This window comes from Teleopsis dalmanni, chromosome 2 (genome assembly GCF_002237135.1).
Source record: "Teleopsis dalmanni isolate 2A chromosome 2, ASM223713v2, whole genome shotgun sequence".
Lineage (NCBI taxonomy): Eukaryota > Metazoa > Arthropoda > Insecta > Diptera > Diopsidae > Teleopsis > Teleopsis dalmanni.
The window spans coordinates 218,549,904-218,574,769 of NC_051847.1; the positions used below are offsets into that span (position 1 = coordinate 218,549,904).

At 31.9% G+C, this 24,866-nt stretch overlaps 1 protein-coding gene across 1 annotated transcript; it reads right to left on the minus strand.

Moving 5' to 3' along the window:
- Window positions 1-2,823: 2,823 nt before the first annotated feature.
- Window positions 2,824-24,104, minus strand: LOC119686077 (homeotic protein empty spiracles-like). The gene is made up of 3 exons (XM_038100540.1): window positions 22,415-24,104; window positions 5,849-6,006; window positions 2,824-3,520 (listed from the first exon to the last, which is right to left on the minus strand). The coding sequence occupies exons 1-3, from the start codon at window positions 23,475-23,477 to the stop codon at window positions 3,017-3,019; spliced, it is 1,725 nt and encodes a 574-aa protein (XP_037956468.1). The 5' UTR covers window positions 23,478-24,104; the 3' UTR covers window positions 2,824-3,016.
- Window positions 24,105-24,866: the final 762 nt, after the last annotated feature.

Here is a 24,866-nt window from a genome sequence, read left to right on the forward strand (position 1 = left end):
AATAACAATTGAGGAACAAAGCAACTACAAAACTGTAACAAAATAGAGAAATTGCACCATAATTTGTCAGTAATAAAATTTGCGCAAAATAAACTGGCATTGAGCATGAGACTCACTTCATATAAAATACATATATTATCAGCTAATAATAGCCGCGATATGCACATGCAATGCCAACTAATAAAGAATAACGAGTAACGAGTAACGAATATCTGACATATCATTTTGAGTATAATATGCCTTAAATATGTTAGAAATTTAGTGCCAGAAGTGACTGCTGGACTGCTGGCATGTCAAAGCCGAGCAGTCACGGGCCTCCATGCACTAGGAAAGCCATTTCGAACATGTCAGCCGTTGAGTGCATCGAAATTAAGTTCAAGGTACTCAAGGTAATGCAACTTCGAAAAGTGGGCGTGTGTGAATTGCTTAAATTTATTGCATTTGGATTTGAAAGGGTGTTGAAATTGCACGCAAAGCTCATTGAAGTACAATAATTTAGCAAAAATTTTGCATAAATTGTGTGTGTGAATTAGTTAATTGTAGGTTACTTAGGGTAATTTATGGGCATTTTATTGTTATTAGGCAGGTGCAAGTGGTAGGGGAGGTTGAGATGACTTGATTTAGCTTAAATTTAACATGCACGCCTTTAAAGCCAAATTTATACTTAAAATAGCTCCAAGCTACTTTGCGTGTTGAGTTCAGTAAAGCTATATGCAGGTGAACTCAGTAAAAACTCTAAATGAAGCAAAACTTCTTCAATATATTTAAAGCTTCAATCTATTTAAAGCTTACACGCGAATATATGCGCTTCAGGTGTTTTAAAAGCAATTTTTATAGAGTTCGATGCAAAAGAAATTTTCAGTTGGAACTTATAAATTTCTTTTGTATACTTCGATGAACTTGACAATATAGCTTATAGCAAGCTAGAATCGCAAACTAGAAGCGTCGCTTAAGCCTTCTTAAATCTCATCGAGCCTATAAGGTACAATTACTCGTCAATTTTTTCCCAATAATCACGGAATTCTAAAGTTTTTCATACTTGCATACTTTTTTATCATTGCATATTTCCTGAATATATGAAATCTAGTTGTTTTTATATCCACAATGATATATTTATGGTACATGCTATGTTGTGTATACATAATATAGTTCACAAATATTATAAATTTTATTTTAAATAATTCGAAAAATGTGTTGTAAAAAATATAAAAACTGCTTATAATAATGTTGAAGACATATATACATAGACTTAAATATATATAATAATTTCTTTTGTCTATGATACCGACTGTTTATCGAAAGTAACCTTCGTGCATATACTGTTATGTTTTGCGAATATAAACGACATACCAAGTTTATTGTTTGATCTTTATTTTAGTACTGTTTAATTACAATCTTAAGACTACCTTAAAATGTATTGTGCACAACCGCACATATGCCTACGTAAGCATTAATATTGTTGCTTATGGAGTAGCATGCATGCATGGGTATGTATCTAATAACATAACTTTGATGCGCAAGCGATATTGTTGCTTGGGCGATAAGCGACATAAATATGCTAGCTAAGCACATTCCATGTTGCTGTTCATTACAAAGTATATCTTCCATGCATATACGCTACAATACTTCTAAAACTTCCAAGTGTTGTGATGTCTTCTATATAGGTGCAGCTATCTCGACAAACGCTGCAGATACAAATCTATACTTTAAAACCAGTTACATCTTGCGAATGCACCGTAATCGTTTGAGAAATTCCATAATTTCTACAGCGCCCAAAGAAATTGTTTACTCATTATGGCTCGCTTGGTACTATGTGTGCCGATCACAGATATTCACAGTTCTTTTGCTGTATCCTTTAAGAACTTTACCCGTTGTTTCTCTATTCTGAACTGCTATTTAGAAAAACGTTTGTCTCTTTGAAAGAGGACTATTATGTCATTTCATCTTTAACATCTTTTATAACTATTACTTCCATTTCGACATTTTTTATGATTGAAGTTTTTAAGTGCTTTGAGGAATTCAAAAATTTAATAAGCAATTTTAATACAATTTCACAATGTATTCTTATTAAATTATATAACGTAGAACTGTCAATTCTGAGTTTTGAGAATTTAAGAGTTTTTGTATTCGGAAAACTGAGGAATACTAACCGCCGGAGGATGATCAATCTCCACCACAACACCATACATCATCTCAAACTAAAGAGTTTCTAAGCACTAAGAATTCAATTTCTAAGAATTGATGGGTTTTTGAAGTGTTTTTCTACGCCCGGCCTTTTCGGAACATTCCTGTTGAGACATTTAAAATTCTAGTTTTGGAGATATCAAACTCATTTTCACTGATTGACCAGTGTGTTTTTATTCTTAACAAACACTTAAAAGGCAGCCTTCATGTAATATATAATTATATTATGATTTTAATCTAACTCTGAAATCACAGGCATTTTTTCAGTCCGCATTAGTTTAGGTTAATCTCATGTCTTCAGGTTTTGACTCCGTTCATTGAGGTAAGGATATATTATGTTAAAACTTTAAATATATTTACCGTTTAATCCAAGGTAAGTTAGAAAGTCAAAAGTTTTTGATAAATGTAACTTACCTCCTCAACCATCTCTTTTTACTTTTATACAAACCTTCAAAATATCACTTTTGCGACTTATGGGAATCTGCTTAGTGCACCAACTAAAAATCCGCCAAGAAGAATCACACAAAGTCATATTAAATGATCTGATGTCTGTTAAGATCTTATCCTTACCCATAATCTTCTAGAGAATATATTTATTTGCGAAAAAGTGTTCAACATTTTAACTTATTTTCCATTTAATTTAAATTTTATTATTTTATTAACTTTACTTAATTATTAGTCAATTACATAAATTTCTATCTTAAGCAATTAAATTAATTAAATAAATTACTCATATAATTTACAAATAATTAAAGGAACACAGAATGCAAACGCCAATGTATAAAGCCCACCTGGGGCATAACTTTCATATCAGATACGTTATAAACTAATTTCATGGATGTTGCTGTTGTTTTTGTTGTTGTTGTTGCTGCTGTTGTTGATGATGTAAATACAATTGATGTTGTATAAATTGCTGCTGTTGTTGTTGTTGTTGTTGCTGCTGCTGTTGTAATAATTGGTGTTCTTGCTGTTGGCTCTGCTGATCTCTACCATGTAACTGCTGTTGCTGCTGCTGTTGTTGTTGTTGCATATGTTGCTGCATTTGTTGTTGCATTTGTTGCTGATGATGCTGTAATTGCTGTTGAAATTGTTCACGTAAACGTTGTTGTTCTTCCGCATCTATTTCACTACCATAATCATCCATATCAATAACTTCATCTTCGTCTTCAATTTCTTCATCATATTCATCCTCCTGATCTTCGAAACTATTTTGTGAGCTCTCATTTTTGCCATCGTTATCACCAGCGTTGCTGCCCTTATTGCTCTTCGAATCGCTGTCACCTTCTTGCTGCATGCGTTTATGTTTGGTGCGACGATTTTGGAACCATACTTTAACCTAAAAGCGCGATAAAAAGAATATTTGATATAAAAGATAATGTAATGATTTATTCAAAAAAGATTCATTATATGCAAAAATAAATAATAAAATTTTATTTCCATATATTTATAAAAAATTTTATTGTAATTGCAATATTTCGAATGACTTCGTTGATCAATAATCATCCATTTTCATAATGGATCCTTTTACATTAAATATTATTATGTATAGGGTATGGACATAGCAACCGTTACAGTGTATAAGGGATGGACTAATAACTGACCAGCTCATAAAAACGTTTTGTCTGTCTATTTTAAACTTACTTTACTACATCAGTATTTTGATTTTCTTTGTTGTTGTTTTAAATATCCTTTTTTCCTATATTTCAGGAAAACCCTTTAACACCTTTCCTTTTTCATAAATAAATAAGCAGCAAATTAAAATTGTTTGATTGTAATTTAATCGAAATTTCAATTACTTTGCACCAACTTGAAAATTTCGTATATCTTCCACATGCTCGCTGGAACCCTTTTCACCAAAAAATGCACAATAGCTGCCCATAAAATTTAACGAGCAGTTTATTTTCATTTACTTCCATTGTCTTTTTATATACATTATTTAAACAATTTCCCATTTCTATGATCCTATTAAACACTTACGGTTTGTAGAATATACGAACTGAACTTATGCTCACTCTAGAGGGTGTCAAAAAGTCACATGGGCTGTTAGTTTCCAACCTTTTTTCTGTATGTTGGATGAGGTTGGTTTCGACTTATAGAAGTATTTAATAATGAAAAAAGGGGTTGAGTTGAGTTAATAACTCAAGTTGTTGTACGTTAACTACCGGTTGACATGCAATCACTTAACGGTTAGCAAATTTAAGTGGCAGCATTTTGAGTTTTCCACAAGGCAAAGCTTATGATAGAGAGGTAGGGGGTTGTTTGATTTTAATGGTTTTAGGTAAGGAATGAAGTCATTTATTGAATTTGATGCCCATTATACAAGCCAATAAACATCGTTGATTATCTACATTGGGGGGGGCAAACACTTAAGAAGTCTAAGGGAAGATGTGTTTTATTGGTGTTTTCATAGCGAATTCGAATCGCAGCAATAAAATAAGAGGTAACTGGAAAATGTACTAGAATATTCAATTCCATTTAAAATAATATTTATTGAAATTAATATTTTTAAAAAATTATTGTAATACAAAAGTGCTTTTATAGTATTATGTTCTTGTTAAATAATATCATTTTTGGCTCTCAATAAGTTTTGGAGCATAAGCTACCCGTATCTTATAAATTATTTAATAATTAATTAATTATTTTTAATAATTATTAATTATTTATTTTAATAATTAATAATTATTAATTAATTAATAATTATTTTTAAATATTCCTTTCGTTTTCTATTGTAAGCTATACTCATCTTTGATCGCCTTGATGGCGTGATAATACAACTACGATGTACAGTCTTTGGTTTCATTCCCATTAAAGTCGTATCAAAAAATAAATGTTTTAAAAAATATTTAAAAAATATATAGTGGATCTGTCTCAAGAATAGAGACAGCACCTCATAAATTTCAGAACACTTCATAAAAATGTCTACTACAAAATCTACATAGAGGCTACATAGAGCTCCATTTGGTATTGGTAAGAATCAGAAGATCTATGCGTGACTTACGGCCAGCCAGAATAACCTAACCTAATCTATTTTTTAATGACTATGTTGTGTGTAGTTTTGAAAATAATTTTCTTGAACTGATTTTAGGATAATTTTGTATTCCTAAAAGTATTTTTCACTACCTCTTATGTAACATTTATAGTGAAGGAAAGTGGAGGCGGAAACGAAATTTTTGGGAACAAAAAATACTATTCAAAGACGAAATTTATACTTCAAGTTGGAATGCATAATCATATTTGTTTAGTTTTCGCTTGGATAGTAGCGCATATAGTTATGTATAAACAATATCGTAGTCTAACGAACTATTACATTTCATCTCAAGAAGTCCATTATCATAGTTCTATCGAAATATGTCGAAATATGTTGCAACCGTCAAAGGGTCAAAGCAACATATAAAAGCACCAAAAAAAGTAACTGCTAATTATAGAAGATAATTTAGAAGTACTATAAGTAACAAATATAGCATGCTATTGTGGTAACTAAATAGGGTTAAGTTTTAATAAATTCTCTTATTTTTCTTAATAATAAAGCGAATAAGGTTTCCAGACTATTAATTATTCAAAGAGTACTTAAAATAATAATTGAAATCAAATGCACTCAATTACTACATTTCACCAATCTTTTCAAGTATTTATCTTCAAGCAAGTATTTATCGTAAATATTTACCTGTGTTTCGGTCAGGCTAAGCCCCTGAGCCAATTGCTTGCGTTCCGCACCCACAACATAATGATTACCCTCGAAAGCGTGTTCCAATTTAAGCAATTGTGTGGGTGAAAAAGCAGTGCGCACACGTTTTGGCTTGCGGAAAGGTTGCAGTAGAAAATCTAAAATGGAAAAGATACATTTTATCACATTAATATAATTGACATAAGCAAAGTCCATTTTATCTGCAGCTGTCAGCTATCAATTTAAAGGAAACTTATGCTGCTCGTACATGAGACTACGTACACAAAGTGGCCTTTCATAAGAGAAATTAACTTTAAATGATCTCAAATTAAATATTCAAAAGCGATGCCTTGTGACGGAAAGTAAATATTTTTGTCGAAATCCGCGAAGTACAGAAATGCAGCTTTGATGTTGGGAGCACTTTGAGCTACTGCATTTCAGTAACCATTAAACTATGTGTAAATAATGCCATCATTTCGTTCCATGCATTTTATCACATTTTGACCATTTTCAAATGGAACCTTAATCAAGTGGTTTCCCATGCATAACGTAATAAATTCGAACGGTGGGTGCAGCAACTCAAGCATTTGATGAGCGTACTAATGCACAATCGCTTCCTTATGCATAGTTTGCTAGTTTGCATTATGAAAAAATTATATTTAACTAATATATACCTATATAGAAAAAAAATAGTCGCAGTCAATTGAATATGTAAGCCATACATTCTCGTACATTCATGTCTCATTAAAATATTTTTAATCAAAAATGGCGATAGAAGTGGAAAATTTCAATTACCTGACATTTGAGTTTTGTTTATGATTGATTCTATTGAAGAACGTCAAATTGATAGATTCTTTCAAAATAATAAGTAAGTATATGTAATTTGCAATAAAAGTTATTTTACTGATCATTGAAATATGTGAAATTAATTGCGTGATATGTGATTTCATTATAATGAAATATTCACACATATGTATTAACTATAAATCAATTTATTAAAAATATACTAATTTATTATTGAGACCCCATATAGAGATGTCAGTCTTATACTGAGTTATTTAACCGATTACTTCCGGCTAGGAAACATTGCTATGATATTTAATATTCCCTAAAATATCTCTTGTGGCAAGAGGAAAATGATAAATAGTGTTTAATATTCAGCAAATGAGCAGCGTGGAATACAGTACAAAGAATAGGTAGACGATCTTAGTCAGTTCTGAGGCCTCCCAATTCTTTTTTTTGGTTTTTTTTCTTTTAATTTTAACATACCTAATTCATCGTCACTATGTCGTTACAATAGTGATATGCCCGGTTTGCACGAACTAAAACAATCTCCCTCATGTGCCAGACCAGACCATTGGGAACTTGTAAAGAGTTATTCAGCAGTAAATCATACAAACAGAGCTAAATGAATCTCTAAAATCAGTTAAGCTTACCTTACTTAAAGTATATTGGTTGAAAATCATTTATTATAGTTAAAATAAAAATGTCATCATCTACTATGAGTTCTTGACCACAATGACATTTGATATAACTTCAAATGTATAATTTGTTAAGTCAGATTTTATAAGGTAACGACGTTTGGAAAATGAATCTTGAACTTTATTATGCTGTTAAGTAAGTAATATATGGTGTAAATCTAACCATTTAATAAAAAACTAATGTATCTGGTAACAAAATAATTATAAAATAAAAATAATTAGATACAATCTTAATCTAATTTTTAATATTTTAAAACAATTTAAAACAATTTATGTATCAGATGTAATAAAGCATGTATCAGTTGTCACATTATCATATCTTATAAAACATATATAGGAATAAGAAGTAAACCTGCTTATCTCTCTAGCTTACTCATCAACCATAAACTCGAGGTTAGTACTGAATTGTCTTACATCACACACGGTGATGGCTAAATATTTTCGGATACGGATTATTTGGATCCCTAGATACAGTGACATCCAAGGCAACTGTAAGGCAGATGGACTAGCAAGGACAAGAAATTGTGGGTATACCAAAATTATGGGTTCACTGGATGTTTAGGAGAAGATGGTCAACAGTGACCAACTGCTTGAAAACTAAGAAATTTTGGCCAGAAATTAGTAAGAAAAGATCAAGAGAACTTTCAACCTATCCCGAACAAATTTATCTAAGATAGTGGGAATTATTACGGAACACTATCCGTTGGGTGGACATGCTGTGGGGCTTAATATCAGGATCTCCGTGCACTGTAGACATTGCATGAAGGATGACGAAGAGCAGTCACTAATACACCTTCTGTTTTAGTGTTCTGCTTTCAATTCAGTAAGAGAGCTAAACCCTATTTTCCTAGCTCGTATCAATGGCTTTGTGGTCAGAACTGAATGGTTATAGTGACAGGTGGCAAATTCTTAAGTGCATCACAATGGACTTCATAATCTAAGTGCGTCTTCGGACGGCCCCAGTTACATAACCTAACTTACCTCTCTAACGATAATTTAGCGAGAAGAGTACGACTTTTGAGAGAGCACTTTAAGCTGTTATTCATATAAACTGGTCGAGGATTTGTGTGGATTTACTTATATATATTTTAATTTGATCGTTAAGGGTGCAAATTCTAGCAGTTATTAGTAAACAACTTTGTTTTCATTGACGTGTAGAAAGTGTAGAAAGTATAGAAAGCCTCATAACCTAACCAAAGCTCAATCGAATTTTATTTTCTGCTTACAGCACTTGAATATTGGACGTGACCGTGATTTGATTATGATCTTATGGTAAAACCGTTCTTAACTTAAAAGTGTTCGGCATTATTGTATTAATCGATGAAGTTTTTGTGGATACTCAAATATTTATACTTAAGGCACTAAATATAAATGTAAATAATTAAACAGAAGTACATAAATAAGTTAATTAGTATATTTTATATACTCAGTAAAGATGTAGTGTGTGCATTTCATTGAAATAAAATTTTTATTTATTTACTACTTTTACACTGACAGTCTATATATGTATGTAAATATGAACATTCTTCTTTAGTAAACTAAAGAATTCCTGGAATTCTTCAATCAATTATTGCCGCATGCAGTGTGCATAAAGAAGCTAGCCACATCGCAGGATCAACGCGGCGCGGTTCTCTAGCCATCAAAACAGTAGCAATTTTGCTGCACTTTAGATTTCTCTTATCAATATTCAAATTGTTTGCAGAGCTGTTCGGGTGAAATTTGTTAACCACACGGTGCCTGACTATGGCAAACCTAAGAAGACAATGTAGACGCGTTGAAATTTGTAGTAAAATCAATGCAAAAATCGTGATTAACGTCAAAATGTGCATTTATGCCTCGGAAATGTTGCCAACAGAGAAAGAACCAGGAGCCTGCAATATTGAAGAATATTGCAAGGCAAAAAAAGAAAGGCAAGGCGGATTGCATATGCCGCGGTACGTCCGTACATCGGCTTATGCGCGCTGGGCATATTAGCTAAAGTGTCTTGGATCAGGCTCAATTGTTTCGAACAATAATCGGCTGCCGTGTTCATACTTTGCGGCTTATCGATGATTTGACATGAAAGCGGCACCACCAGTGGTGGCGGTCCGATCACCATTTACTGGTAAATTTGTTTATGAAACACAATTGAACAAGCGCAAGCTCCCAAGACGGCAGTACTTTATTGTTCTTTATGGATTTCGGGATGAATGTACATACATATTCTATATATAAATATGTTCATAAAAAAACGAAGTATTTAAAAATTTGTTGATTGTTTTGTAATGAGTTTGTTTTGTCGCTTTTGAGCTTGGTTGTTTCCGCGAAATTTATTATGTTTTCTTGCTCATAATTTTGTTTCATTTATTAATGATTATTTTATGCTAATTTGTATATTATGTTTATGTATGTACGAATGTAAGTTGTAATGAAAGAAGAGAGATATTTTAATGTGTCATAATTAAATAATAAATTCACAAAATGATTTAGTTGTTTTCTACAGCATTTCCAGTGGTGCTACTTTGATGAATTGCCATTAAAAATTAACTTAAATGCATTCTTGGACAACAAGAGTAGAAGAATTTCAGTAAAAAATATTTATGAAGCATAAAAACAACAAAGAAATACCTCTGCACATGCGCCGAACTCCTGTGGAGTTTGAGTGTTAACAAAAAAGTAACCAGCCAATATAAAAGGCAAGAGTAAAGGCGTTACAATGCCAACAGCTCCTCTAAAGAGGGCATTAGAAGGTCTAATTTCAGACTCAATAAAAATAAAGTTGCATGTATGCCAGCTTGGGAAACAAGGGTTCTCCGCTTTTATTGTTAATATTATTATTTTCATTTCTCTATACAATTTCAATCAAAAGCGGCAACACCTCAGGGATTTCGTTTTAATTAGAATTTTATATGTTATTATAAACTGATATATATGTTTTTAATAAGTTCTCGTTTTCCTGGAATTGTACACATACGGCATGTTTATAAAATGTGGTCACCACCTTAATGGGATTATCGTCAAGATGAAGCGCCCTTGCGTTATGCATGCGTTTCCATCCTCTTCACTCTCCGACGGGCGCTCTTCGAAAAATACAAACTCGTATATATTTTCCAAATGTAAATATTACATTTTAATTAACTTTTACATTTCATATTTGGCATGTAAGTGAATTTTATTTATAGTCGTGCATTCGAGTATTTGGAATAGAAATGACCATGCAACTTTAACACGCACATAGGAGTCAGAGTAGCTGAAAGTATGCTGAAAATAACTGCTTTTCCTTTGACATTCCAATGGTAATCATCATTAAAATTAGCTCTTGGCACTTTAGGCAATGCAACTGCCACTGTACATCACTCGGAACTGTTCCGAACAGGTTCCAATTTCTCTAAGCTTGCGTGCAACGGAAAGGTAGCTCCGTGGCTTGTAAATATGCCATTTATGCCCAGTTTTGCGGGATATTAAATGTTATTAAAAATAAATTAAAAATTCTTATTTTTCAAAATATTCGCAAGTGCGTATTTATTAATGTCATATTTTTATAATTTATGACATTTTAATGAGACTGCAGTTTTCGCCATTGTAGAAGGAACACATAGTGTATGTTTCTTACATTTGAATTCATTAATGCATTAATAAATAGTTAAGAATGCTCTGTGTCACACCACAAGCCTGAGGTTGATAAGGAATAATGCTAAGCACATCCGTTTCAAAGTCCGGTAAAAACATTTTCTCTGGATTTAATCGTTTGAGGCTTAATAACATGTGTTGCGATTTTTACAGAGTCAGATTTTCAAAGATCATTATAAATGTAATTAGAGATTAATGATTTTCTAATTACTAACTGGTTGGAAGAATTTCTTCTCCAAACATGATAATGCATTAAGTTCGGTTTTCAAATATAAATCTGGCTTTATAATAAATTTAGTAACACAAATCTAGTTATTCTCTTCATAATCGATTCGAATAAATTTGTTCATAAGTAATACATATGGTAATGCATATCTATTAAGATTTAATAATGAGCTGCGGAGTAACATACAGGAGCTTCGCTTGCTTGTTAATGTCGTGAGAATGGATAAAGATGCTCCACCGAAAAAAGTTTTTGAAGCGGTATTTGGAGAAAGAAGGCGTAGAGATAAACCGTGTCTCAGGTGAACTAATCAAATCGACAGAGCATAACCGCACCTGTTGCTCGAGACTGTAGAAGGCATGCACGCATAACAGATGCTAATGGCCATTTAAGATAGTAAGTATGTATAGAGAAAGAGAACAAATTTCTTATTTAAGAAATATATACGGCGTATCTTAACATCGAACACACTTCTTTTATAAAATCTATAAACAATGGAGATTTCTACATCTTACGTAGATTAAATTTTCCTAAGCGTCATGTTATGTAGACAGTCATGTTCACGTCAAATGTGAAATTGTTGCTGTATTTAATATAAATTAAAAAATTTCAAATGATAGAAAGAGAGAAATTTTCGTGAAATTCAGTCAAGGTGACGAGTCCGTGCAAACCGGGCATATCACTATTGTGACGACATAGTGACGATGCGTTAGGCATTTTTAAACCTCCTCTTCGCAAAAACCAAAAAAAAAACATATAACTATCTATATGAGACAACCATTTATAGCTTTTTCAAGCAATAATAGATATAGATATAGATATAGATATAGATATAGATATAGATATAGATATAGATATAGATATAGATATAGATATAGATAAAATAGAGAATATTCTATATTGCAATGATAATGTATGTGTCGTATTTCATCTAACCTTTTAACATTTAATTATTTTACTTACTTACTAAACTAAATACTAAAGAAATGCAAACAAGGAATGGAATAAAAGGAATGAGTTAGGAAGTTATATTTCTGAAGTCCACACTTATGGGGGTACAACGCTGTTATAAATTTATTGATTATTCTTAAAAGAAAGCTCGTTTCAGTTAAATCATCGATATACCGCACATGCAATATTATCAGAATCATAACAAATTCCCGAGATTTTTTATAACTTTCCCGAGAAACTTATAATAATCAATACTTTTTATTTAGTGTTGCTGACGTTTCCAAGCCTTTTTGACTTCTTCCTCAAAAGGGATTTATACTTCATAGAAGAACTTTCAATGAATATTTTTGAAGTAACTTCAATATGAAGTTACTCAAATATCTTGCGGGGCCGACTAACTATTTTATGGGTTTTTAGGAGATTTTTGTGGATGTTAGTTAGCTCTAGAATTTTTTTTTAAAGTGCATTTTAAGTTCAAGATGGTTTTTAAACCTCGAAGTTTCTTATGCGGTAACACAATGATCCAATACGTCTAAGTGATACCTTAGGATCGTTAGTATAACCTAACTAAGCTACTCAAACATCTCATACAAAACAATAGATATTGCTACGAATAATAAAATATCTTCGTTCTTATAGACGAAACTAATATTCCATCATTTTATCAGCATTTTGCATATAAAAGAATGTTAATCAAGAAGTTTATAAATAATTTGCATTTCTTAAATTCTAAAAATGGTTTCAGCCAACTCAGAAAGTTAGATAGAGAAACAACATTAATCATTATCAATTTATCATGTAATATATATGTATGTATTATATTCTGAACTGTAGTATACATGGTGCGTTAATTTTGAGAATATAATCAAAGATTTGAAAGTATTTAATACAAAGGGTCTTTATTCAATAGTTTTTCAAATTTTTGTTAAGGAACTATACTTCACAGAGCGAACTGCAGTTTCATCTTTTTATAGAGGCAATATAATTATTACATATAAATGATAATCTCATTTTCATTGTGTACATACATACATATACATATGTACATATTCTATTGAATGTTCAGATAAGCTGTGATTTTATTATGAAATATATTAAACATGATTAAATTTTTTATTTATAAATATGAAATAAAATAAAAATGCAGGGAAGCGTAAAAATTAATTCTGAACATAAAACAACACATAAAAAAATTTAATAAAAAATAAAAAAAGGAGCAAAGCACTTCAATCATGCGCAAAATTGACAACTGACAAGGGTGTGAGTTACAAACACAAACACAAAAAAAAACTACACAAAAACAATAACGAAATGATGACTGCACATCAATTAATTGTCAATTGGGCATGAGTGCCATCGATTTTGTATTTGTTCTTATCATTATTGATATATGGTTGTTGTTGTTGTTGTATGAATAACATAAGAAAGTGTTCGTCAAAGCTACCGCAAGTGCAACATATATAATAAAAAAAAAAAACAAACAGTATATTGTTAGTGGCCAAGGCGAATTTAATTTTTAATTAGGCGAAAAAATAAAAAAATATTATATATGAAAAATGTGTTAAGCGCGTGTGTGATAATGGGTGTTATGGTATGTACGAGTATGAATGATCTTGATTAAATTTGTAATTGACAATTTTTTTTATTGATTGCGTTGAGAAAGGTCCAACAGGAGTTGATATAACAATTAGTCTTTTAAAGTTAAAAAATAAATATGTATTGAATAGATGAACGACAAAAACAAAATTTTAGTTTAAAATCAAAAGGATGATATATATTTTAAATTATGAAACAATGCAACGATCGAAACAATTCTATTGCTACTTCTACTGTCACTTCAGTAAGTGCCTAAAAAAGTTAGAGAGGATTTGACAAGATATCATAAGTGAAGATGATAAAAGAGTCGAAGTTTGTAAAGTTGATATCCAAAATGAAGTGGAGAACCTGCTATATTGCTGGAATGTCGCAGTCATGAATTCACATAAGTATCTTGGGAGTAAAACCTAAAGAAAGAAAACCTGGGCTAATATATAAAGACAAAAGATTAGGCATAACGAGAAGATGAGGAAAAATGATGAGCAAAAGAAGAATTTGTGTAGAATATAAATATTAAATTATAGAACAGTTTTCTTTCGAAAGACTTTAAATACATGAGTTGGTTCATTAATCTAAGAAAGAAAAATTGGCAACACTTGCTAAAGTAATTGAGTTGAATAAAGTTTAAACCAAATTATTCGAGAGCAAAACGAAATCAATTCATTAAATGGAAAATTTAGCACTATAATATACATTTAATTCCTTATAACTATTTGTAAGAACTTTTACTAAATAAAATTAAATTTGAAATAATAAAAATTTACTTACATTGGTACTTGGGTATAGAAGCATCTATGTACTATAATAGCAAGAGTAGTAAAAAATACCAGCGGTAAAAGAGAGAAACAAGTAAAAAAAAAGAAAATTGTCGAATAGAATTATATTAAGAAAAAATAATATGTTCTAACTAAATATTATATGCCATTTTTTATATAATTCAGATGGAAGATATCTAAGATATCAAACAATTTAGATATTTCCTTTTTACACGAACAAGTACCTCACTTAGAGTTCTTATGTGGGTTTGTTTTGACACACATTTTTTGGAGCACGTTATCATATCAAGAGGATCTACGTTAGACCAGGAAACTACTTGGTCATTTTAATGAAAGCGGCATTCTCTTTATTTCTTATATTAGCAAATTCAATATATACTTGAGAAAGTAAGACCCTAATGGCAAAAAACGTCTTTTGTCGATTGTTAAGCAGTGCGATAGTAGATGCGTGAAATTTGATGAAAGAAAATTACTTAAAACTTTTGCTAAAAATAACCCAAAGTAATAAATTCTCCATTTCTAAGAGTGTTCTCTTTATATTTAAAAATATAAAAGATTTATTATTGCTTTTTTACCAATTCATAGAAGGAGTTACTTAGTTCCCTAGCAACTATAAGTATTGCCTAAATTGTACTATATGGATTGAGCTATTCATTCATAATTAATTTGTTTTGTAATTAACAATTATGACACATCAGAAGAAAGCATTTAATTTTATATTGAAAACTAAGATACATTTTACATAATAATTCTACATAAAAATGTGGACTAATTGCAAAATAATATACAACGATAAGAGATTATTGTATTGTGTTTTCAGTTCAATTATTTATTTATTGTTATATACCAATGACTTCAAGTTTTTTTTTATTAATGATGATATCAACATATAACTTTCTGTAGCAAAACTCTGAATTTAATTAAGGTATTGTAAAAGATTCCAACAGTATTGGAAAGCAAAGTTTTGCAGATGTGCATCAATGTTTATAGTTAGAAAAATAATTCAATTAAGGGACAGTGTATATATTTATGAAAGGGATTGATTACTTATTAAAACAAAACTTATACAAACTGCTTTATCACACTTTATACAATACAATGTGTAGCAGATAATTTCATATGTTGTAGTTAATTTTGATTTTATGAAAACATTGTTAGCTGTCAATTGTAACAAATGTCGAGAAAAAAATAACAACTAAAAAATCACTGAAAGAAGGCGAGAGATGCTTATAAAAACATTCATAAAAAACAGAACACACACCAAAAAAAATTGTTTATCATCAAAACAACTTACATAAAAAAACGCACGCTCAGTTGCACAATGCATCTGTCAGTCCTTGCATCTTTCAGCAAGGCAATTGCTTTAAATGGTTTTAAGGACAACACGAATAAAAAACACAAAAGGCATTAAAGGCGAACACAGAAAATGGCATTACAATGAGGCGAATTTATGCTAACTGCAATAACTGCCCTGTTTTTCTCCACTACATTTATGAAGTGTCAGTGGCGTAACTACAGGGAAGCGACTGGAAGCAACGCTTTCGGGCCCACGAATTTAGGGGGCCCCATTATAAATGTATGTATTCATTGTATTTATTTTTAATAAATTCTCAAAAGTGGGACGAAACGATTTGCCGTATAGTTGTGCTTCAATCCTCAATTTCTATCGGTGCTATATTTAAATCTGCATCTACTCCATATTGCAAAATAGTCCATTAACCATTAACATATACCAAATTTCATTGGAGTATCTTTATTAAAAACGGAGAAACCCCATATCCGGTTGTTAAGTTTATATGGCAGCTATAAGAAATAGTAGTTTAATTTCAATCAAATCATATGGTGATCATGGGCCGCTCCCAAAAAGTATGAGTGTAAAGTTTCATTCGAAAAGTTCAAAAGCTGAGAGAGTAGTTTGAACTGAAAAGGTATATATATACTTCACTGATATATACTTTATAGTATTTGCGACGTTTCCTTTAATGCGTTACGAAAATCTGGACAAACTTTATATACCCTTTTTACACTTTTTCGTGTAAAGGGTATAAAAAGATGTTAGTAGAGGCCCCTTAGTTAGTAGTTGCTTGTAGGCCTAAAAAATGTAGTTACGCCACTGTGAAGTGTCAAAGTGACAAGCTGCAGTTGCATTTATTGTTGTTGTTGTCGTTGTTGTTGTTGTAATTCTTGTAAGTCTCAAATGACATTTGTTGCTTTTAAAAATTATGAAATCTTGTTATTTAAGGGTTATGAAATATACATATGTATGTATGTTTTACTTTGCGAATCCATAACATTTATTAACAAAATCTCTTCGCAATAATTTTTTATTATTTAACGATGTTTATTTGGAAAGTTGAAACAGAAATTTAATTACATTGAATTTTTTGAGTTTATTGAGGCGTTTACACCTTTAATTCGCGCTTTGCGTTTACATGCTTTTCCAATGTTATTAATATGTATTTCATTAACAGAGGTTATCTCCAGCAAACCTTCATCTCCGGTTGTTATTGTTCCGGTTTTTAGTGTTGTTGGCTGGCACTATGGCAGTGGTTCATTTGTATTGTAGTATTTGAATTATTTAATGTAAAGTATACCTATGTATGTAAGGTGAGTGTGAAAGATAAGGTATTTAATATGAATTCATTTGTGGGTAATAGGAGTGTTTTTTATTCAAATATATCTTATATATATAATTCTTCTGTACGTGTGTTGACAGTGAACTCCTCCTAAACGGCTGAACCGATTTTGATGAAATTTTTTGTGTGTGTTCAAGTGGATTTAAGGAAAGTTTAGATTCACAATTTTGCCGACTGGAATTCAAAAATAAAACAGGATAGTTGAACGATTCAATTTAAACTCTAAACGTTTTAAACAAATCAAAGTAACCATGAATAACTTTTAAATGTCTAATATAAATGTATATGGATACCAAAAAACTGTATAATAATTAAAAAAACGTTATCCAGTGGATCAAATTGTGAATCTAAACCATCCTTGAATTCACTTGAACACACACAAAAAAGAAGAATTATATATATAAAGATATAAATAACGTACAAAAAACAATGCCACGTCTTCGTGGACGATGAAGAAATATTGGTCGACGGATTCGGAATTCACAATTTCTCCAGAACCGTCGGTTAAATAGATCGGCAGAAAACAATGAAAATGTAAGAAAACAGGATACAATCACACGTGCTAATGAAAGTCAAGAGCAACGCAATGAACGCCAGAAAAATTAATTGCAAGGGGAAACAACGTTCACCGGGTCAGCTAGTATATATATATATATATTTTCATTTGATTTAAGAATTATACACAAACAACTTCGTGCTGAGTTCTTGCATTCCACAATCATCTTGTAATATTTATATTTAAATGATATCAAATTATCTACGCCAATTGACCACCTAATTGTAGTGGGTAGAGCTATGTCTTTTATTCCTTTTTTAAAAATTGTGTAAATAAATTTTTTAATAGATACATTCTGAAAATACTGTTAAAAATAATATATTGTTAGATAGATAAGATAGATATAAAATATGTTAGATATAAAATATGTACCGAAGACCTACAAGGGAACGAAAGTCATAGAGAAAATAGTAGAGACCGTTAGCTAAAAATTTAAGCATGCTCTAAGAAACTACATCATTAGGGAATAAAGTAATATTTTTAGAAAACTTTAATTTTATTAGAGATGTGATTTAATCATAAAATGATTGATATTTCCTATTTAAAAATTTCCAATTCTTGTATAAGAAATTATGTTAGTAAACAATAATAATTATCTGTATAGAATTTATTAATACTCTTAATACTTTGATTTTGTGATAAATACTGTTTCTAGAAAAGTGAAATGTTCAGAAAGCACACCAAATAATAATCATGTAACGTTTTTGAAAAATTCCAATTTGTTTCACATTCTAGTACATTATATTGTTGCCATACTCTAGAGAGACTCTTGATCTACTGATCCAATGATCAGTAATACCAATGATAAAACTAACTTATTATATTGTCCCGGAAATGGCATACAAAAATTTTACTACAGTTATTGTCTTGAGATAAGAATTGATTAAGGTATCTTCGTGAGGACACTTACAGTTTTGATATTGAATACGGTGTCGGCCAAGCATTTGTATTTGGTATATATTTTAAGATTCTAAATCTTAAATTATCTGGTCTTTTTTTTCAATTCTTTTAATGTTTTCAGCAGTAGATTGGATCTGCGATGTGGAACAAAGCAATACCAGATTACCATTGTGGATAAAAAGCACAATGTTTTTTTATCTCGGCTTTGGGATATCGTAATATTAGGAGAAATGGAAAAGTTGATGAACTAGCAAGAACAGAATGTGTCATACGAAAAGCTCTAACAGAAGCAGTTCTGATCCCTTTGAATGTAGTTGAAAGACGAGTAGTACAGTACAATCTGAATATAATTTTAGGCAGATATTGCTGATATGCAATACTAACGCTGCCATGAGAGCAGTTTTTATTGGTTCTTAGTCTATTGCAGCGCAGGCTGCCAATGTGGTGATCTAATATAATATTCAGTATTACACCTACAATCGCCAAAAGAATAAAAAAATGTTTCACTTACTCTGTGCATGTGTTGTTGTTTAGAAACAGAAATCAGTGACTGACTCTACATGAAGCTTCTTTCAAACATCTTAGGGAGTTAGCAAAAGCTAATTTTAATAGCATCACCTGCAGAGTTGCGTAAACCATATGGACTGGGTATTATTTAGCTGCTTACACAAACAACTAAGTTGGATACGTCCTAGTAACTAGGATGTGTCATCAATACGATGCAAAAGTACATATTAGACTTACGACCAATACTTGAATGCAATCAAATGTAATGGAAGCGTTAGTGTATCTCTATCACTTGTTAGCAATGACAAGAAGAATAAGAAATAATAATACGTTGACAGTATTCCGATAAAATATAAGCTATATAGAACTTAAAAGATCTAATTGAAATAGTTCTGATAATAAAAATAATAATATTATAATAATAATAAATATCCGATTATGATAATAAACTGTTTTCTTTTGAAAATATTTTCTTCTTAAAAGTTGTAGTTTTAATAAAAAACTGCGGAGATTATATTTATATTTATATTTATATTTATAGTAAGCATCTAAAATATTACATCACAAATACCACAAAATGCAGTTGCCACGTAATTAAATATTACCCTTTATATCATTTTTATAAAAACTAAATGCATTATTTTACATCGAAACTATAATAAATAAAGAACCTATTACGCCCATTAAACCCATTAAAATTTGAATAAAAAATTACCTTAGCGAAGTATCTGCGTGTAATTAATGTGTATTTTATTTAATGTATAAATTTAACGTATTTAAATAGTTACGCTATCATCAATCTTTTGGAGCACATCAGATTGCCTAGCTACATCGTTCACATATCGCATACAATCATCATCTCCATCTGAGTCTAACGATATAATTACAGACCCGGACTACAAATGCATGTAAAACAGACTGTTTATTACAAGTTAATTAGGGTGAACTCATTTACGATATGAATCGTACACACATTTGATACAAGCACTAAGGCTCGCTACAACCCAAAACATAGGCCAACCCATCTAGACCTAATTCGTTTGCAATATGAACTGATCTACTGGGCAACCAGTTGGATGTGAAGAGGTACGACAAAAATCCAAATAACCAATCCCAATTTATGATAACATTTTCCAAACAAATTACATTTTAATTAAATTGTTTTTAAAACAACAACTATTAACACACAACCAAACAACCAAACAAACAAACAGTCGAAGAGCCAGAGAGCCAAACAACATTAACAATTAAGGCGTTCGGTAACTATTGTTGTTGCATTCAATCGAATGCGAGGCTGGTTGCTCTGCGATGGCGCCTCAATGTTGCCACATGTGGCGTATGTGTATCGTTGCGCTAATGCGTTTTTAATTGAGGTTAGGGAAAAGTGAGTCGAAGAAGAGCAGAGCAGTGTAGGTTTTTTATTTCTTTTTAGCCAAAATTTCATAAGTCCGATCTATAGACTGGTAAAAAATTTTTGTTAATTAGCAGGGTTTCGTTGTGCTGTTTTTGGTGTCATGTCAACAGTTTCTGACAGCAATTATGACTAAAATTAATGGAGTTTATCTGTTACACTTTCGGGTCTTACGCGCTCTTCAATTGACTCATTTGAAGATATGAGAAGCCTGAGGTATTTAATGGTTTATTTAAACTAATTTCATTGTTGTTTTTATATTACTTTCTTAACTTTTGTTATTTTGATTAATAACCATGAAAATGTAATGTCTTTATTATTCAAAAGTGAGGTGAAATACTATGTATACTCATAAAAACTGTAAGTGGTTACAGTTTTAATAAGTACCATATATATGACTATCATTTATTCTAGAACATGCTTAATTTATTTTAATTGCATATAACATGTAACGTTTGGTGATGTCAGTTTTATCATAATGTTACCGCTAACATTACAACTAACAGCAGTTCTTAAAAAATACTTTGGGATTCTCAAGACGGCATTTGTAATAATAATAACGTTAAGATAGTGCGTTATTGAAAACATGAACGTTAAACGAACTATATTGAAAAATTATTTAGTTATCCGACAAAATTGTATAAAAGGTATATAGGTTAGGTTAGGTTAGATAAGGTTATACCGACGTACTTAAGGTTCAACTTAAGCCAATTAGCAAATTATGTTACTGTAAATAAATTACAGAAATTTAAAAACTACATTAAATTTTTGGTAAAGCTTAAAATGTTCTTTAGAAAAAGGGCCAGGAGTTGACCACAGGAAGATTAAAATATTAAGTCGGCGCCACGCCTTCATTGACAAAGCAGGTGTTAGACACTTTTATCGATCTCTCCATAACTACACAAGAAATGATTAAACGGGAGATTCAATCATATAGCAATCATAATCATATAGCGTGACCCGTTAAACAACTTCACCATAAGATAATATCCTTATACAGTATAGAATACAGTATTTTATCATATAACATCGCTGTCAACTTACATATAGATTTCTAAATAATGAAGAGTCTTCTCTTCTAATATTATTATTTTCTTAATAAAAAATATATATGAGGTATTCGTCATATGTATCTTAATGAGCATAGCAATAGAAATAGGAATAGATCTTACAGAGAGACCGTCCGTCTATCTGTATTGCGGTGTTTTACGAGTATATTATTATTTCCTTGGTTAGTATCACTACTTAAAAATACCAGTATTTTCTGCAGGAAATTGATCATATATATTTCTTATAACATTTTAAACAAGTTATCCCACAAGGACTTCATACAATAGGATATAGAATGGAAGTTGTTCGAGATCATTTGAATCAATTAAAAGCTATATATCTGCCAGGAAACCATTTAACATATGATAATGTACTTTCATTTTATTTAAACATACCAATAATTTAGGCTTGTAAATCTTTTTAGATCTAAAGGAGGCAGGAGGCATACCAATAATTTAGGCTTGTAATCTTTTTAGATCTAAAGGAGACAGTAGCAACAATAAGTTTTTGTGTTTTACGGTGGGGACTTTTGGATGATTTCATTTTTCTGTATGGGTTTCTCTTCGAAATTACTAGATTAAGTGAAAAATGTTATTCAGAAATACATATGAAGTGAATTTAAAACGATACATGGGTCTATGATCTCGTTGTATACACCCGCTAAAAATAGGCGAATAATAGAAAAAATGATAATTGTTAGAGTGCAATCATTTCAACTTGTAAGTACCGTTTTTCCAACTTTCAAAACTAAACTATATTTATCTACATCTCACAAGTATTGGCGAGTTTGCTAAATTCATGGTGTCATTACTCAAATAATATTTTTCAAATTATATACTATATAATATATAGGTTTGGGTTTGTACTTACTACCAGGAAAGCGATGCGGAAATATACGTCCATGTCGACTCAGCAGCCACGGATACAATGGATAACTGTCACGTATTATATGAGGTCCGCCAAAATGTGGATGATGTGGTCCCGGTGGAAAAATACCAATTGGATGACCAGTGGTTAAATGTGGTGGTGGTGGATGGTGTTGTTGCTGTTGCTGCTGGTGATGATGTGCCAAAGCGGCCGCCATTTGAAATTGTGCAGCTAAAAAGTGTGGATTAGTAGGTGGAGGTGGTCCATGCGGCGAAGCTGGTACCACAATATTACCAACTGGTAATATAGTGGGCGGCAGTGCAGTAGCTACTGGCGCTATGGACGTTTGAGAGGAACCTAATGTTGTAGTTTGTGGTGCTAATTGATGTGTTGCTGGTGCTGTGCCATCCGTTGAGTTATTGATGGTTGCAGCTGCTTGTGGTTGTAATTGAATCGGACGTATACCTGGTACATGTATAGGTACTTTAGGTGTGCCAAGTATTGGTATTTGGGTGCTGTGCGTAGAAGGCGTAGGAGATCTGCTATGATTTGGCGAACGGGAACGTGAGCGGCATCTTGTAGGACTGGCAGTTTCGCGTTCCGGTGTGCGATCCAAAGAAGAACGTCTCCTACAATAAATAAAACCACGTTGTAACGCTTGTTTTTGTTCCGCAATGTGGCGTTGACTTATGGCTAAACTATTTCTTAATTCTAAAGGTTGTTGGCAATTAAGGGAGTCATCACTGACATTTAGTTGACTGGGTGTGAGACGTTCGTAGCTTGTGTTACGTTCACGTTCTTCTGGACTATCGCTACGCTGCGAGGATGATAGCGTAGGTGATATAACACTTGGACGCAGCAATGATCTTCTATCTGCGGTAGTGATACCACCACCAGCACCACCACCGACAATGGAGTCTATACTAAATGCTAATTTTGGTTTGGTTGTCGATGCTGTTGTTGTAGCCGCCACAGCTGCCGCAACCGATGGTGTCAGTCCAACAACAAAAGGATTAATTGGCGCCATCGGCAGCATATTGAATGGTTGACGACCGCACGTGACCATTTGCAAAACGAAAGCGACTGCGGCTCTTACCGTGCGTAACTGACCACAAAGTGACAAAAAGTAATACAAAAATGACAAATACGAATTGTGTTGTCGGTTTAAATGCGGTGCACTTTTTCAATTAAATTTTAGTTTCAAATCGAGTGACATTAATTTTGCGGTTTATGTATCTGCGAATGTATAGGAGGAAATGATGCTTCACTGATTGTTTACTTAAAAATAAAACAATACTAAACTGGACCGCATTAACGAAGCGTAACGGCTTCGTTCGTGGTTCAATAGAGAAACTGTCAACGCCATTATCGGACTAAAAACGTTTAATTGCGCGCACAAAACACAATGAAATTCTAACTTTAATTTTTGACGTTTGCGGGAGCGGTTGTCACCATTTCACACAACAACAAAACATACAACAGAAGCTTATATGCACATTCGAACGCGTGTCACAACGAGACTCGATTCAACAGCAACAAACGCAAAATGGCGTTGTCGGTTTTGCGTGTATGCGTCGGTAATTTGTTGTTTAATGGGTTTTTGAATAGTAAGAAATGAAAAAGAAGGAAACGAAAAAATTTAATCTTATTTGAAAAGTACGCCGTCGTCCGTTATTTGCAAAATAATGCCGAGCCAAACGAGTGCTAAGCACACAATAAGCAAAAGCAAATTAATGTGTGCGGCCAAAATGCGTGAAATGAAAGCTGTGCTGTATAATTTATGCATCTCGCTCTGTTAAAAGCGGTCTACGAAATAAATTTCTCTATACGTAGGAGTAAAAGAGCAGGGCAATGGAGTTTGTTTAGCGCTTTTATGTGTGAATGCTTTTATGTACGATATGTGCTAGAGGTTTACTGCTTTTTTTATTTAGCTTTATTTAACTCACATATAAACATATGTATTATAAACCAACTTTCTGTTCTCTCTCTCTCAAGTTTGTAACAAGTTTATACTCTTTTTTCAAATGTTTTGCTCTTTTTGTTTTAAATCTGACTAAAGCCGTTTATAGCATTAAATTCTTTTGACAGCCAAACAAATAATTTGCGCCAAACAAAACAGCATCATTAAGCAGTTTGTGGTTTTTTAAAGTAGCACACAGCAAGACAACGTCCCGTCGCTCGTTGCCCGTGACTAGGTGCAAGAAATCAGAATAAAACTGGTTGTGGCTCACTCACTTGCAATGAGTTGCGTGCTTTTGTGTTTATTTTAAAAAGGGGCGGTAACTTGTTTTTTGTAAATTTTGCAATTGCTGCATTAATGCACTTCACAATGATGGAGCAGTCAAGCAAGTGGGCAACACATTAGGCTAGTGTGGCAGGCACAGAGGAGAGTTGTGAAAATAAACACCTCGTTAAAAGTGCAAGACAATGCGCAGATATGAGTAAAATAATAACA

Bases quoted from the DNA above. Each gene is read 5' to 3' on its own strand.
- LOC119686077 (XM_038100540.1), bottom strand. From the start codon at position 23,477: ATGGTCACGTGCGGTCGTCAACCATTCAATATGCTGCCGATGGCGCCA. The intron at 6,007-22,414 runs GTAAGTACAAAC...TTTCCATTTTAG, and splicing joins TCCGCATCGCTTTCCTGGTA to ATTTTCTACTGCAACCTTTC. The intron at 3,521-5,848 runs GTAAATATTTAC...TCGCGCTTTTAG, and splicing joins TTAGCCTGACCGAAACACAG to GTTAAAGTATGGTTCCAAAA.